This window comes from Panthera tigris, chromosome E1 (genome assembly GCF_018350195.1).
Source record: "Panthera tigris isolate Pti1 chromosome E1, P.tigris_Pti1_mat1.1, whole genome shotgun sequence".
Taxonomy (NCBI): domain Eukaryota; kingdom Metazoa; phylum Chordata; class Mammalia; order Carnivora; family Felidae; genus Panthera; species Panthera tigris.
In genome coordinates, this window is record NC_056673.1 from 54,873,138 (window position 1) to 54,886,763 (window position 13,626).

The following is a 13,626-nucleotide window of genomic DNA, read 5'->3' on the forward strand; positions in this document are numbered from 1 at the left end:
TATTGCCTATAGGCTATGGTGCCCCCCTCCCTCCCAGGGATGCAGAATGAGGCAGCCAGGACCAGTGGGTTGTAAAAGATTTGTTTAATGCCCCAGCGCTCTGAGAAGAAACTCCAGTCAGGGAGGGCAGGGGGTGGGGGTGGGGGGACAGCCCCCCGCCCCCACCCCGAGTTCCAGCCACCATACTCCTACACCAGGCCCCCCGCAGTCTTGACTAGAAACTAGCTAATATCAGGGCAGGGAGACATCACTGCTCCCGGTGACTCCAGGACAGGTGGGAAGGGCTTTGCATAAGAGGACAGCAACAGCCCACCCGGACCACACCAGGACCGGAGACCCCCGAGGTCACTCAACTGACCATGGAAGACATCTGTCACTGGGGACCCAAGGCCAGGATTTCAAGGCGGAATCCAGAAACGCCTGCCCGCACTAACCCTGGAAGTGCCAGGCAGAGAATCCAGTTGACCAGGAACCACAGTAGCTGACCCCTCACACTTCTGACTCCAAGCTGGAGATCCGCCTCCAGGTACAAGGTCCAGGGAAGCCATGTGTTCCACAGGCCACCCTGCTGACCTCTTCCAGCCCCCCATTGTCCCTGTAGCCTGTGCTCAGCCCCAGGGTCCTGCCTCTGTGCCCCGGAGGCCCCCAGGCCCCAGTGAGCCAGGGGCCGTGGCTGGCACAGCGGGGGAGGTGGGGACAGATGGCCCCCCAGCAAAGCGGCACGTGGGCGTGCAGGCAGGCGTGCTGTCTGTGCGGCCAGACGGGGACCCTGGCCCACACGCTCTCCTGGCAGGCCTCCCGGTAGGACGGCAGCCGCATCGACGGCGCCTGCGCCAAGCGCCGGCAGGCCGGGCGGCCACACCGAGTGGGCAGCGACCGGGGCTGGACGAAGGCCTCGGCCACCGAGCTGGGCAGGGAAGCGTGGCGCGGGCGTGGACCCTGGGCCCAGGCCTCGCGCAACAGGGCCTCCCGCCGAGCCAGCTGCTCCGGCCCGAGTAGCGGCAGGTCCTCTGGCTCCGGGGGCTCCGGGAAGAGCGGGAGGAAGGGGCGCCCCGACCGGTCGGCTCGAGGGAAGGAGCTGTAGTGGCAGCGCTCGGGCGACAGGGGGCGCGCTGGGAGCGCGCGCCGCTCGGAGGCCGACAGGTGCCGCCCGCCGCGCCCGGCCTGCACCGGCCGTCGCACCTCCCGGGGCGGCCTGCCCGACACCCGGGACACGTCTGGCGGCGACGGCCCAGGCGTCGGAGGGCGGCCCGGGAGCTGCGGAGCCCTGCGCCCCAGCGCGGCACGACCCCCGCCCGGCGGCCCCCGGCCCGGGGGGCTGGGCGCCGGGGACGGGCCGGGCGTGGGTGGCCGCGGGCCGGGGCAGGCGGGTGGCGGGGGAGCGCGGCGGCTGCTGCCCCAGCTCTCGATGGTGCGCGTGGCGCGGTCCAGGGAGCTGCTCACGCCAGCCGTGGTCACCATGTCACGCGCCGCCTGCAGCATCTTGAGCACGCTGGCCTGGGCCGAGCCGGCGGTCAGGTCCGGGCTGGGCGGCCGCGCGGGGCTGGCCAGGCTCTGCACCCCGCTGAAGCAGCTGTAGATGCCCTGGGCAGCCGGGAGGAGACAGCCATGAGTGGCCAGCTCCTCTCAGGGACCTCCCGCCTCCCGGTCCAAGCACCAGCCCAGGCGTCCCAAGTCGTAGGAAGCTACTAACATTCGTTAAGCGCCTCCTATGCGCCCGGCCCTGCGCCACTGTGAGAGCAATTGCCAGGGAGCAATCTGAAGCTCCGAGAGGTTATCTCTTCCTAAAGGCACACAGCTTGTAAATAGCAGTGAGGGTTCGAACCCGGTCAGCCTGGCTCCGAAACACTGCCCAGCCTGCGGCAGAAGGGCTCTGCTTCTCTTCTGCTGTGTGATGCTGGAAGGCCCTCAGTTTTTACCTCTGTAAATGGGGCCATAGCCAGCTCTGACTTATCTGGGTTGGCGCCCCTAAAGCTGGGACCTGCCTGGGGTGGGGTGGCACCCACCCTACTGAAAGCCAGCAGGAAGTCCAGCTGAGACGTGTTGGGCACTGAGTGGCGCAGTTTCCAGTAGACCAGGTGCTCCCAGGCAAAGACCAGCAGGGCCAGTCCCATGGCCACCAGCAGCATGTAGAAGACGCCCGCCATGTTGTCGATGTCCAGCTTGCTGCTCATGACCTCGTTCTTCTCGTTCTGGCAGATCCCCGAGAGCCACACCGTCTCCAGCTTCTGTGTCTCCCCTGGCGAGAGGCGGGAGCGGGGGTGGGGGCACACCTAGCTCAGGAAAGACCCTCCCAATGCTCGCCCAAGCCTGGAGCAAGGAGGGGTCTGGAGCCAGCCCCTTACAGGACCACAGAGGGATCTAGCCAGCAAGGGCAGGATGGGGGTGGGGGAAGGGAGGTGGCAATGAGCAGGAAGAAAGGAAAGCAGAGTGGGGGCTGGGGTAGACAATGCCAGCCCTGGACATGCCCCCCCCCCGCCCCCTCCCCACACACACACCCAGTAAAAGCTTGCAGATGTGGTATGTTACCTATCATTCACACCTGGGTCAAACCTATTGGTCATCTACAAGCCAGGCACAGAGCTTGGCACACAGAGACTAAAAGCCCAGGTCCCCTAGGACATCCCAGCACCTTAACTGCTATCACTCTCAATCTGTGACACTGATGGAAAATCAGTTTGATCTCATAGCGCTGAAAGCTCTGGGTTTGGGGACAGGTTCCGCTGTACTGCTTACATATGTGAGCCCCCTGTCCCAAGGCAAGCCTGAGCCCCAGCTCTGGGATGAGGCAGGCCCTTGGCACTATCCTAGGTGATCTCAAGATGGAAATGGCCGGGACAGGGGTCTAGAGAAAAAAGACAGGATGTCAGCCTCCCCCAAGCCCCACTGTCTGGCCTGAGCTCCTTCCTGTCTTCCTGCCCTCCAGGGAGTCTCCCGAAATCCTATTTCCCACTCCCTCCTGGCAAGCCCACCCCTTCCCCGGGTTTCCATGTGGTCCTTCCAAATGCCACCCTCCCATCCTCCCTGCCCCAGCCTCACTCCCAGAGACCTCTTCCTGCCCACAGGCCCTGGGACTCAGAGAATGGTAGTGGAGATGCTGACCGGCCATCAGGCAGCTGTCCCCACCTCAGGTTCCACGGCCCACCCTGGACCCCAGGCCCCCAGCAGCAGCACCCACCATCCCCCAGGAACTGCAGGAGCGCCAGGTCTATGGCCCGCTTCCAGTGGGAGTCCTTCTGCATGGCGATGCCATAGCCAGTGGTGGCAAAAACCTTGCCAGAGCCAATGGTGACCAGCTTGCAGCCCTCGTCCTTGCCCGCCATGTAGTTGAGGACAGCAGCATCATAGATGAAGGCATCCAGCTTCCTGGGGACAGGCCAGGGGTCATGTAAGGTGAGGATACCCAACCTGGGGCCTGACAGGGGTCTGGGCTGCAGAGCCCAGCAGAGCCCGCTGAGCACTGACCAGGCGGAATGGGTGGGCAGAGACTTCTCTGGTTCCCCTGGATCCTGAATGCAGAGAAGAGTCGTTTCCATAGCTCAGGGACCTCCCCTCCTCTCAGAGAGGCCAGGGGACCCTCCGCCTCCAGAGAACACTCCCTCCGTGCCCAGCCCCTCCGTCTCCCTAGGACCCTAAGAAGGTCACAGCCACCACTCAGATGAAGGCTGAACCCTGCTCAGTATCTCAGCTGCATCTGTGGGCCTCCAGTTTTGCTTGAAACTTCACTCTGCCCCCAGACCTCCCTCCCCCTTCCCTACGAGTCCTACAGGACACCCGGCCTCCATGTCTCCACCTGGGGTCTCCCAGACAGGGCCAGAACTGAGGCTGGTCAATGGGGAGACATGTGGGTAGAGACGGTCAGAGGGTGGGTGCAGGGCTGAGGACCCACCCCATCTTGAGGCTGGTGAGCGCATCCTCCACCGAACGCTGGTTGAACTTGACCATGTGGGTGTGCATCTCTCGGTAGTTGCTGCGAATGTTCCGCTCTGTGCTGCCATTGGGCACCGTGCCGAAGCGGAAGGGTGGGTACTGATCTTGAGGCCGCTGAAACTGCGGGCAGAGGGCAGGCGCCATTCGTCACCTCCGTCCAAGCCTGCGGACACACCAGCGCTCCCCGACCCCATCCCCGGCGCCCAGCCCTGGAGTCTGCACTTGCAGAGTGAGGGCACAGGAGTCTGAGAGAGACCGTCCGGGCCACTCCTGCGTTTTACAAACGGTGAAACCTGAGGCCAGGTCAGGAAGAGACTTACCCAAGGCCACTCTGTCGGTGCACCTGAGCCATCCGCCCCCTCGCCCCAGGCCCCAGCCCTCCCCTCAACCAGGTCTCCAGCTCCTTCCTACTCCCTCCTCCATTTCAGATTCCCCTTTTGTGTCCCACAGGCCTACCCCTGCTCTCAGCACCCCTCGCCCTCTGCTAGCTGTAGCCCCAGAACCTTCTTATCACTGAGGCCAGACACAGTGTCGATGTACTGCTCCTGGATCATGAAGGCGGCCAAGTTGGCGGTGTAGCTGGCGAGGAAGATGACGGCGAAGAAGGCCCAGACTAGGACCATGATCTTGCTGGTGGTGCCTCGGGGGTTCTCAATGGGCACCGAGTTGTTGAAGACCAGCGCCCAAAGCAGCCACACAGACTTGCCGATGGTGAAGGATGGGCCCCCAGACTCTGGGGGTGAGAGGGTGGGCACAGAGGGACCCCAGTCTTCACTCTGTCCTGGGTGGGGCCCTGTCCCCAGCCATCGCCCCTCCAGGGCAAGCCAACCCACCTTGTCTCCCTTTTCTCTCTCTCATTCTCTCTCTCTCTCTCTCTCTCTCTCTCTCTCTCATATATCTGATTGGCCCCTGCTTGCTGTCCAAAAGCCAGATACCTCCCCCAGGATCCAGCCTTCTCTGTAGGGCCCCTGTAGCCCTGAGCCCACCCGTCCAGAATGCTCCCTCCCTCCCAGGCCTAGGTGAGAGCTTACTCTTGCCACTGGTGAGGTTCTGGTTGTAGCTGACAGGGCTGAAGTACTCAAACATGAAGACCGTGATGGCCACCACAGTGAGACACATGACAAACATCATCACCCACACTGAAGGGCTGTAGGGCTCTGGGAACAGAGGGAGGCAGCTCAGAGGCCTCACTACTGTCCTTCCCACCCACAGCCCAGAGCACTGGGTGCAGACAGGTGCGTCCACATGGTCAAAGTGGGGCCCGTCAGCCCCGAGGACTGAGCCAAGGGGTCTCTGACTCTCAGAGCAGCAGGGCCCCGGGAGAGACCACCCCCAAGAGAGATCAGGCTCTCCAGCATTTTCTGTCTCCCCTTCCCCTCTGCCCTGGGACCAGGTCCCATCACCCCGCCCCAGGAAACTTCCCTTTGACTACACATCTCCCCTGGATCCCACACCGACCCCCAACTTCCTTTCACAAAAAGGGAGTTTATGCCCCATGCTCTCTCCCCTTCCTCTCCCACCCCCTTGCCTGCAACGCACTCCATCTGCCATCTCCCTCCTCCTCCCCACCCAGCCTGATCCCAAGTATCACCAGCATGCCCAAGGAATTCTCTTTCCCTCTCCTCCCTTGCTAGCCAGCACCGCTAACCACACTCCTGTTCTGGAAGTGCCCCGCCTGCCCCAGCGTTGATGGCTGGCTGTTTGTTCTGCCTGGAATCAGGGTCTCTGAGATCAAGTCTCACTCTTGATCCTCCTGACAGGGCCCCGAAGCCCCAGGAGCTGGGGAGACCAACTGAGCTTCTCGGACCAATCTGTTCAGTGGCTTCAGTCTCCCAGAGCAAGCAGGCATTGCTGCCATAAGCACTGTGTCCTTTGCCGCAATGCCCATCCCGTGGCGGTGGGGCTTGTTGTCTCTTACGCAGCTGAGGAATCCTGATCAGAGAGGTTCAGTGACTTGCTCAAGGCCACACAGCAGGAAGGGGATTCTCTCCTCTACTCCTGGCTGAGGCTTGCCTGTCCTCGGGGCTCTCTGAAAATCCCCCACTCCAGGGCCCACTGACTTCCTGACAGGACGCTGGGCAGCGGCCAGGACTGTGGCTGTCTCCCCAGCAGCTAGTGTGAAGCCTGGCACGAAGGGACTTGCCCCACGAGGCTGAATTCCTACTGCTACTTCCCACTCTCTGGGTCGGTTCCTCCAGCTCCCTGTGAAGCTTCTCCCCTGGTGTATCCCAGCCTACGTCGGCCTGCCTTCCCCGTTTCCCTGCCCCTCACAGTGACCCCTCCACCCTCCTTACCCAACACTCAGACTCAGATGGAACACGGACTTCGCCTCCTATCCCTCTGCATCCTACCGTCCTGCAGCTCAGGCCTCTGGCCAACCTCCAAGGCACCCGCGGCTGCTGCGCTGGCCCTCTGAGGCCCACCCCAAACTCCCCGTCTCTGCGCCTGCGCCTCAGACCCCAGAGCCATCCCCGCCCACCCAGAGCCGCACCCAGGAAGGCCGAGGGGGACACGGTGCCATTGCTGCGTGCCACCATCACACTGATGCCCGTCTCCACAAAAGGCACAGAGAAGTCCACAATCTCGGAACGCTCCTCGTTGATGGTGAGGGAGCCGATGGCCATGTCTGCCCGCTGGTAGTACACCTGGGGTCATGGGGGCCGGGCCGGGTTGGAGGAGGGGTCCCACAGGCTGGAGCACTCTCCACAGCCCCCCCCCCCCGTCTACCACCCCCCTGACTGAGTGGGCTGTTCCCATCTGGGGTCCTCAGAGCCCCACTTGCACTACTGACCACCCCAGGGAGCATCACTGGTGACAACCCGTCTCCCCTGCCAACTGGGAGAGCCGTGGGAGCTGGCCCCAGGCTCCGCCCTGACTGACCCCCGGCACAGGAACATCTAGGGGTGGCTGAGCGATGCATGGGGCCTGGGGAGCCCACCAGGGGGGTGGGTTCAGGTGGACCGCAAGGGCAGGCCTACCTCCCCGATCATGCCGTTCCACACGCCTCGAACCCTCTTGCCATGCTTGCCGTTGGTCACCAGGTACAGGTCATAGGAGAACTTGACCACCTTGGCCAGCTTCTTGAGGATGTCAATGCAGAAGCCCTTACAGCAGAGCTTGGTGTAGGGGGCCGTGTCACCACTGCTGCCACCAAGAGACCACCAGCAGTCAGAGCCAGCAGCAACTCCCAGTTTGGCAGGTGGCCCCCGCCCCCACACCCAGGCATAAGACACACGCGCCTGCCATCACACGGCAGCACACAGCTCACACCGGGCCTTCCTGTGCCCTCGCACGGACCTGAAGGTGTGGTTGCTCTGCCTGCGGCAGGGCACAGTGTTGGGCACACAGCCGCCCGTGCTGGGGTCAGGGCTCTCCACAATGACAAAGGGCCGCTCTTCCAGCGTGGCCACCGTCAGGTGCCGGCTGTCCACTACAGGCTGCAGGGAGGCACTATAGCGAGGCCACACCGGGTACTTCATGTGGAGGACACCATGGTCCCAGCGACCCACCTGCAAAAGGTGACCAGCTTCAGCCTGGGACCTCCAGCCCCATTACCCCCACCCTCTAGGTGGGGGCCTCTGGTGGGACCTGCCAGGGCCAAGAGTCTCCCTCCTTACACTGGGGAGCTTTGGGCAGGAGCATTTGGAGAGCAGAGCAAGGGGCTGTGCATGGACCAGAAAGGTGGGGGGGCTCCCTACAGTCTCCTCCCAGCCTCTGGCCCCCACGCCTTCCCATCTAGCCACCCCACTGCTGCTGGCCTGCAGCATCTTTCTCGAGTCCAGACCTGAGACATCTCCCCACCCTCCCCACCCCCCACCTCGGTACAAAGTCCTTTGCCCAGTACTCAAAGTTTTCCACACTCGGGCCCACCTTACCCCTCCCCACACTTCCTCCTCAGTCTCTACACCCCCCCCCAAACAAATCACTTTAAAATGTCCCAGACCCTTCTGCCCCTCTGTCTATACCAGGCTAGTATCCCTTCCTGATGCCCTCCGACTCAACCCTCCACAGCCCAACCCAAACGTCCCAACTTCTGTGAATCTTTCCCCCATTTCTTCCTTTGAAGGCAGAATTGGTTTCTGGCCCTCCTCTTCCCCCCCCCCCGTAATGCTTTGCACACATCTCTCCTCAAGCACTGAGCATCCCCAAATCTATTTGTTTACATGTCCGTCTGGCCAGCATAGCTGTGGGTTACTCCCCCAGGGGCCGGACTAGGTGATAAGAGTGTTTGATCAGTTCTGTAGTGGAGGGAGGCTAGGGTGCTAGATGAGCCCCGAGCCGAGATGCAGCACCCACCCTAGCGCAGGTGCAAATGTTTCAGCTGAGACCTGAAGGATGAGGGGCTGGATGAAGGGCAGAAGGGACCCTCTGCTCAGCTGTGGGACAAGAGGGACTGGGGACAAAATGAGAGGATACCGAGGGACCCTGGGCTCACCCCCTTCTCACCATCTCCCAGAGGCGGTGACGGTTGAGGGCGATCACAACCATGGTGGGCTGGACCAGGTACCCACCAGGGCTGAAGGAGAAGTCTCGGCCCTCCCAGGTGACATTCAGTAGGTGCCTGCGATGGGGGAGAGAAACCAGGGTGTCCCTGGTTAGCTCTGCCAGCAGCCCTGCCCAGGACCCCACCTTCCTGGGGTCCCCAGGATGCCCCCTCCCCCACCTTCTACGTCACCACTATCACCACCCCCAAGTAGCACTGACTGTGCAATTATTGTTCTTTGTATTGACACCCCTCCCCCTGCAATCCTCACCACACCTCATACCTGGCTTCTTTCTCAGTTGAAGAAACTAAGCCCAGAGAGGTGAGGTTAACTTGGCCCCAGGCACACAGCTAGTGGGAGGTGTAGCCACCCAGGTCCGCTGAAGCGGCCCCCTCCCCCTCCGTGCCCTGGGCAGGTGCCCACCTGTAGAAGGCCTTCCGGGCAGGGCTGATGGGCCCGGGGTGGCCACGACAGTCCCCAGCCGGGGAGGGCAGGGCGCCGTGCTGCCGCCGGTAGCCGTGGGCGCCCAGGGCCAGGATGGCCACGCCGTCGCGGACCTTCTGGCGCAGGCTGAGGCGCCAGCTCTCGGTGACGACGCTGATGAGGCCCACGGGGAAGGCGGCGGGAGGCGCGTCGGTGCTGCCCAGCGCCAGGCTGGGCACCAGCCACACGTGTCCGGGCCCCACCAGGCCGGCCTGCGCCGCCTCGGCGAAGAGCACCTCGGCCTCCTCGCGCGAGCAGTAGGCCACCAGCACCGGGGCGTCGAGCTGGCGCAGCAGGCGCTGGGTGTGTGCGCGCTGCCCGCCCGGGCCCAGCTCCAGCGTGAGCACGTCCAGCAGCCGCCAGCTCAGGTAGCTGGCGTCGGCGACGGCGCGCACCCCCTCCAGGAAAAGCGCGTGCCCCGGGTGCAGGCTGGTGATGACGGCGAACGCGCTCCAGTCGTACTCCTCCAGCACCTTGAACAGCACCTGCAGCTGCTGCTCCAGGGAAACGCCCAGCTGCAGGAAGGCCGAGCCCGGCTCCTGGGGGCGGGGCGGGGCCTGAGTCGGGGCGGGGCTCGGCGCGCCCCGCCCCAACTTCTGCCTCCTCCTGCAGTCCCCTAATGCGCCCGCGTCCCCTAGACGCGGGGCGTCCCGGGAGACCCTGTGCTGCAACACCCGCCTCCCGCCTCCCGCCTCCCGCCCCCGATGTGGTCCCTAGCCCCTGCTGCCCATTAGAATCATCTGGAGGGCTTTTTGCGGGCTCGCGCCCGGTCAATGCTGGATCAAAGCCCAGCAGCATCAGCTGTCACCTGGGAGCGTGTCGGAAATGCACATTCTCGGGCGCATCGCACACCTACTGGATCAGAACCTCTGGGGATGGCGCCCATGAATCTGTACCTTGACACGCTCTTCAGGTGATTCTTGAGCCCGCTAGTTTGGGAAGCAATGCCTCAGACCAACTGAACCAGACTCTCAGAGATGGGACTCGGGGCGTCTGTATTTTTCTAAAGCACTGTTAAGACAGCCACCACGCTGAGAGCTACTGCCAGGACCAAAGCTTCCTAGGAAAACACCCCACGGAGCCCTGTGGGTGAGAAGGTTCCAACTCCCCACTGCCTCCACCATCACAAATGCCAAGGGCACGCCAGCTCGAGCCTGGACTAGCGCAATCCCCTGCTAACTGAGGGGTCCCTCCTGCCACCGCAGGCCCTCCAAGATTTCGCCACACTGCGACTGCTGTCCCCGTCTTTAAAAAAGCAAACCGGGGACAACCCTACAGGACAAGTAACCCAGTTCTTCCCACAGGCAAATTGCAAGAAAAAGAGATGTCGTAGGATCCTAGAGATTGTGGCTCCGAAGCCACGTCAGCCAATCGCCACGTGGACACCTAACTGGTTTCTTGATTCAAGCAACCAAATTTAAAAATAAGCACTTAAGATGTTTATGAAACAAGGGGGAATTTGAACGCCGGCTGGATATTTGATGATGTTAAGGAGTTTTTATTATTTTCTAGATGTGATCATGTGGTGGTTCGGTTTTTAAGCCCTTATCTATTAGAGATATATACTGACATACGTCTGGATGGGACAGTAGGATGCTTGGGCTTTGCCTCAGAATGACACAGAAGAGAGGGGAGTAGCGGGGAGAAGGATGGGGCAGGGTTGGTCAGGGGTGGACGGTACATGGGGTGATTATACGCTTCTACTTTTATGTATGCTCAAGTTTCTCCCTAATAAAAAATAATCATAAAAGAAAGGCAGATCAGATAGGTCTCTCCCCTCAACACCTTCTTTGGCTCTCCAGTTACTTAGGATAAAACCCAAATATCTTCCTGCGTGCTCAGAATCCCACCCCCGTCTCCAACCTTCTCTCAAATCCTCCCAGCTCCTTCCACCTAGCTGCCTTCACACCATCTGATGCCTCCGGTGGGAACACTGCCCCCCATTTGAACCCCCCCACACACACCTTGCCAACTCTCCCTCATCCTCCAGGCCTCAGCTTCTATATGATTTCTTAGGAGACCTTCTGACCAACCCTCTACCCAAACGGGGCCCTCTTAGACCCTCCTGTGTTTTTCCTTCAGAATGCTTGTCCCAGCTGTGACTGTAGATTAGCGTGTCTTTAGAACTTTGTCTCCACGGGCTGCAGATCTGTGAGGGCATGCCTCCCCCATGCTTGGGACAGCGGCCTGACACTGGGTGTTCCCCTGCAGGTTAACTGCAGCGGATCCCCTGCCCAGCCTGGCCTCTGCCCCTGAGTCTGGAGCTTGACCGAGGAAGGCCCGAGAAGCAGAGAGAAGGTGGGCCGGGGCTTCCCACCTAAGCCAGAGGTGAGCTTGCCACCCACCCCGCCTCATCCAGACACAATGTGAAAGCAGCCCAGAAAGTTTATCTTCTAGAACACGAGAACATAATTGCCACAGCCTCTTCCCCCGTCACCCATGTCACACCTTCAGCCCCCACCACCTGCTGGTACCACCCAATCCCAGCTTCCCAGAGCTGAAGTCTCTCCCTGGCCCAGCCTCAGCCCCACTCTTGCAGCCCCAGCCCGGCTCCCGGCCCAAGGGATGAAGGGACATGAGTTTGGACAGGCACCTTGGGGGTGAGGACCACAGCAGAGCCCCCACTGATGCTGAGGATGGGCACATGGGTCTGGGAGGAGATGAAGTCCAGGATCTGGGCCACGGCCTCGGTGCCCACGTTGTCCTCAAAGACGATGCCATGGACGCGGGCAGCGCCTAGGAGCCCGCAGATCTGGGTGAGGAGGCTGCTGGGATTGGTGTTGTTGACCCCCACGGTGAGCGGCTGGATCTCCAGAGGCAGGTCCACGAAGCTCTGGGAGGTGAGGCGGGTACGAGCTTGGGCCTGCGGTGGCCCTGAGCTGCCAAACACTACGGCCACTGTCATAGCTTGCTCACCCTGCCCCGGGCCCAGCCCTGCCCAGGCACCAAGGAGTGAGGCGAGCAGCAGGGCGGGCCCCAGGGCACCACCCATGTCCACCAGAGGGTCCTGCAGAGAGATCAGGGTGGGTACAGGGAGGGAGACAGAAGCACGAAGAGAAAAGATGAGCACACGGTGGGGGTGGGGGGGGAGGGGGAAGGGGGGAGGAGTCAGAGACACACACATCCCAAGGATGAAAGAAAAAAGGAGAAAACCTCCCTCCACAAAGAGAGGCAGAGAGGGAGGGAGAGCCAGACACAGATAAAGAGAAAGAGACAGGTTAGCTGAGCGTCCCCAGGGCTCTCTGGAGGGGTGGGGGCAGGAAGAACGTGAGTCCCCATCAGTGCTCATGACTTCCATTCCGCTGTTGAACACTTTGCTCGGCCGCAAAGGCCAGAGCCTTGGAAACTCATCTGTCTGGGCCCTACCCTGGGAGGACACACTGAAAATGCTAGTCTGGTGTCCAGGTGCATGGATTGGAGTCAGCCAGACCTGAGTTCAAGTCCCAGCTCTGCCACTGACTAGCCGTGTGGTCCTGGGGAAGCCACTCAGGTAGGTTTTCTTGAGATAACATGGGACCTACCTCACAGCAGCATGGGGGCTCCCCACTGCTATCAGCATCCTTATCCTACAGCGACAGCCCACATCCAGGTGAAAGAAGGCAGCTTCTGTGACACTCTCTGCCCTGCCTCCATGTTCCCCATCCTAAACTGAAACTAACATCCCTAAGGGCCCTGCTCTGCGTGGCCCTGCTTGGCATAGAGCCCCGTCCTCCTGGGCCTCAGACACCCCCACTCAACTTAGTAGTTGAGTGGCCTCAACTTAGTAGTACCTACTCCACAGCAGGGCTGTGACACCACTGACTTGGTCAGGACTCAGGGTCACCTGGGACCCTGAGGTCTCACACACGAGCTGTTTCCCCAGGCCGTCGCTAGTGTGCAGGATTTTTTTGACCTCACCCAAGGGCGTGATGCGTATCCCTGCTAAGTAAACATCATTGCTTTGGATTGGAACCAACAGCCAAGTCAGTGAGTGGTGCCCACTGATGCAGCTCTCTCTCCCAGCTGGACATCGGCCATGGCAGTGCCACCCCTTTCCATCTTCATCACATCCCCAGCAAAACTTCTGAACGGGGGATGCCAAAGGGACCAGGAGCCAAAGGGTGACCAGGGTGAACCTGGTTTAATTTAGGCTGAGAAGACAGGATTTTTGGCAGGGGAGGGAATGGATACTCATTGTGGTGCCCTTGAAGTCCCCCCACACACACCCCCGTGTATGGTTTCCTGGTACATCGACTCAGAATGTCAGCCCGGACACATGTATGAGTCTGAGATTGCAGCCCAAGCCACACCACACCACACCTCAGCTACCACCAATCAGGGATCTCAAGTTATACCCGCAAAAGGGACTGCCATGTCCCCCCTACCTTGCCAGGCCTTTCTGTGCCCATCTCTGCCCACAGCCGGGTCCCAATAGGTTCCCTACCCCCTGGGCAGCCCCAAGCCTCCCCCGGCTCTGCCTCCCAGCTCTGAAATCCAGGTCTGTGCTGTGCAGCCACCAGTCACATGTGACTATGCGCACTTGAAATGTGGCTCGTCTGAACTGAGGTCCGCTCTAAGGGCAAAAGACATTTTGGATATTGAAGACTTAGCATGAAAACAAGAACGTGAAGTATCTCAATATTTTTTATATTGATTACGTGTTGAAATAATGTCACATGCACTGAGTTAAACATATACCGCTAGAACTAACTTCACCCGTTTCTTTTCACTTTTTCTAACGTTGCCACTA

At 61.0% G+C, this 13,626-nt stretch overlaps 1 protein-coding gene across 2 annotated transcripts; it reads right to left on the bottom strand.

The window, feature by feature from the left end:
- Positions 1 to 162: 162 nt before the first annotated feature.
- GRIN2C (glutamate ionotropic receptor NMDA type subunit 2C) lies at positions 163 to 11,905 on the bottom strand. Of its 2 annotated transcripts, XM_042966181.1 has the most exons (13): positions 11,491 to 11,890; positions 8,838 to 9,436; positions 8,377 to 8,491; positions 7,228 to 7,439; positions 6,909 to 7,074; positions 6,422 to 6,575; positions 4,962 to 5,087; positions 4,434 to 4,663; positions 3,890 to 4,050; positions 3,179 to 3,366; positions 2,007 to 2,239; positions 1,024 to 1,584; positions 163 to 942 (listed from the first exon to the last, which is right to left on the bottom strand). In XM_042966181.1, exons 1-13 carry the CDS (start codon positions 11,887 to 11,889, stop codon positions 490 to 492), a joined length of 3,597 nt encoding a protein of 1,198 aa, XP_042822115.1. In that variant the 5' UTR covers position 11,890; the 3' UTR covers positions 163 to 489. The 2 variants fall into 2 exon arrangements, with proteins under 2 accessions (XP_042822115.1, XP_042822114.1); XM_042966180.1 differs by having other exon boundaries at positions 163 to 1,584; positions 11,491 to 11,905.
- Positions 11,906 to 13,626: the final 1,721 nt, after the last annotated feature.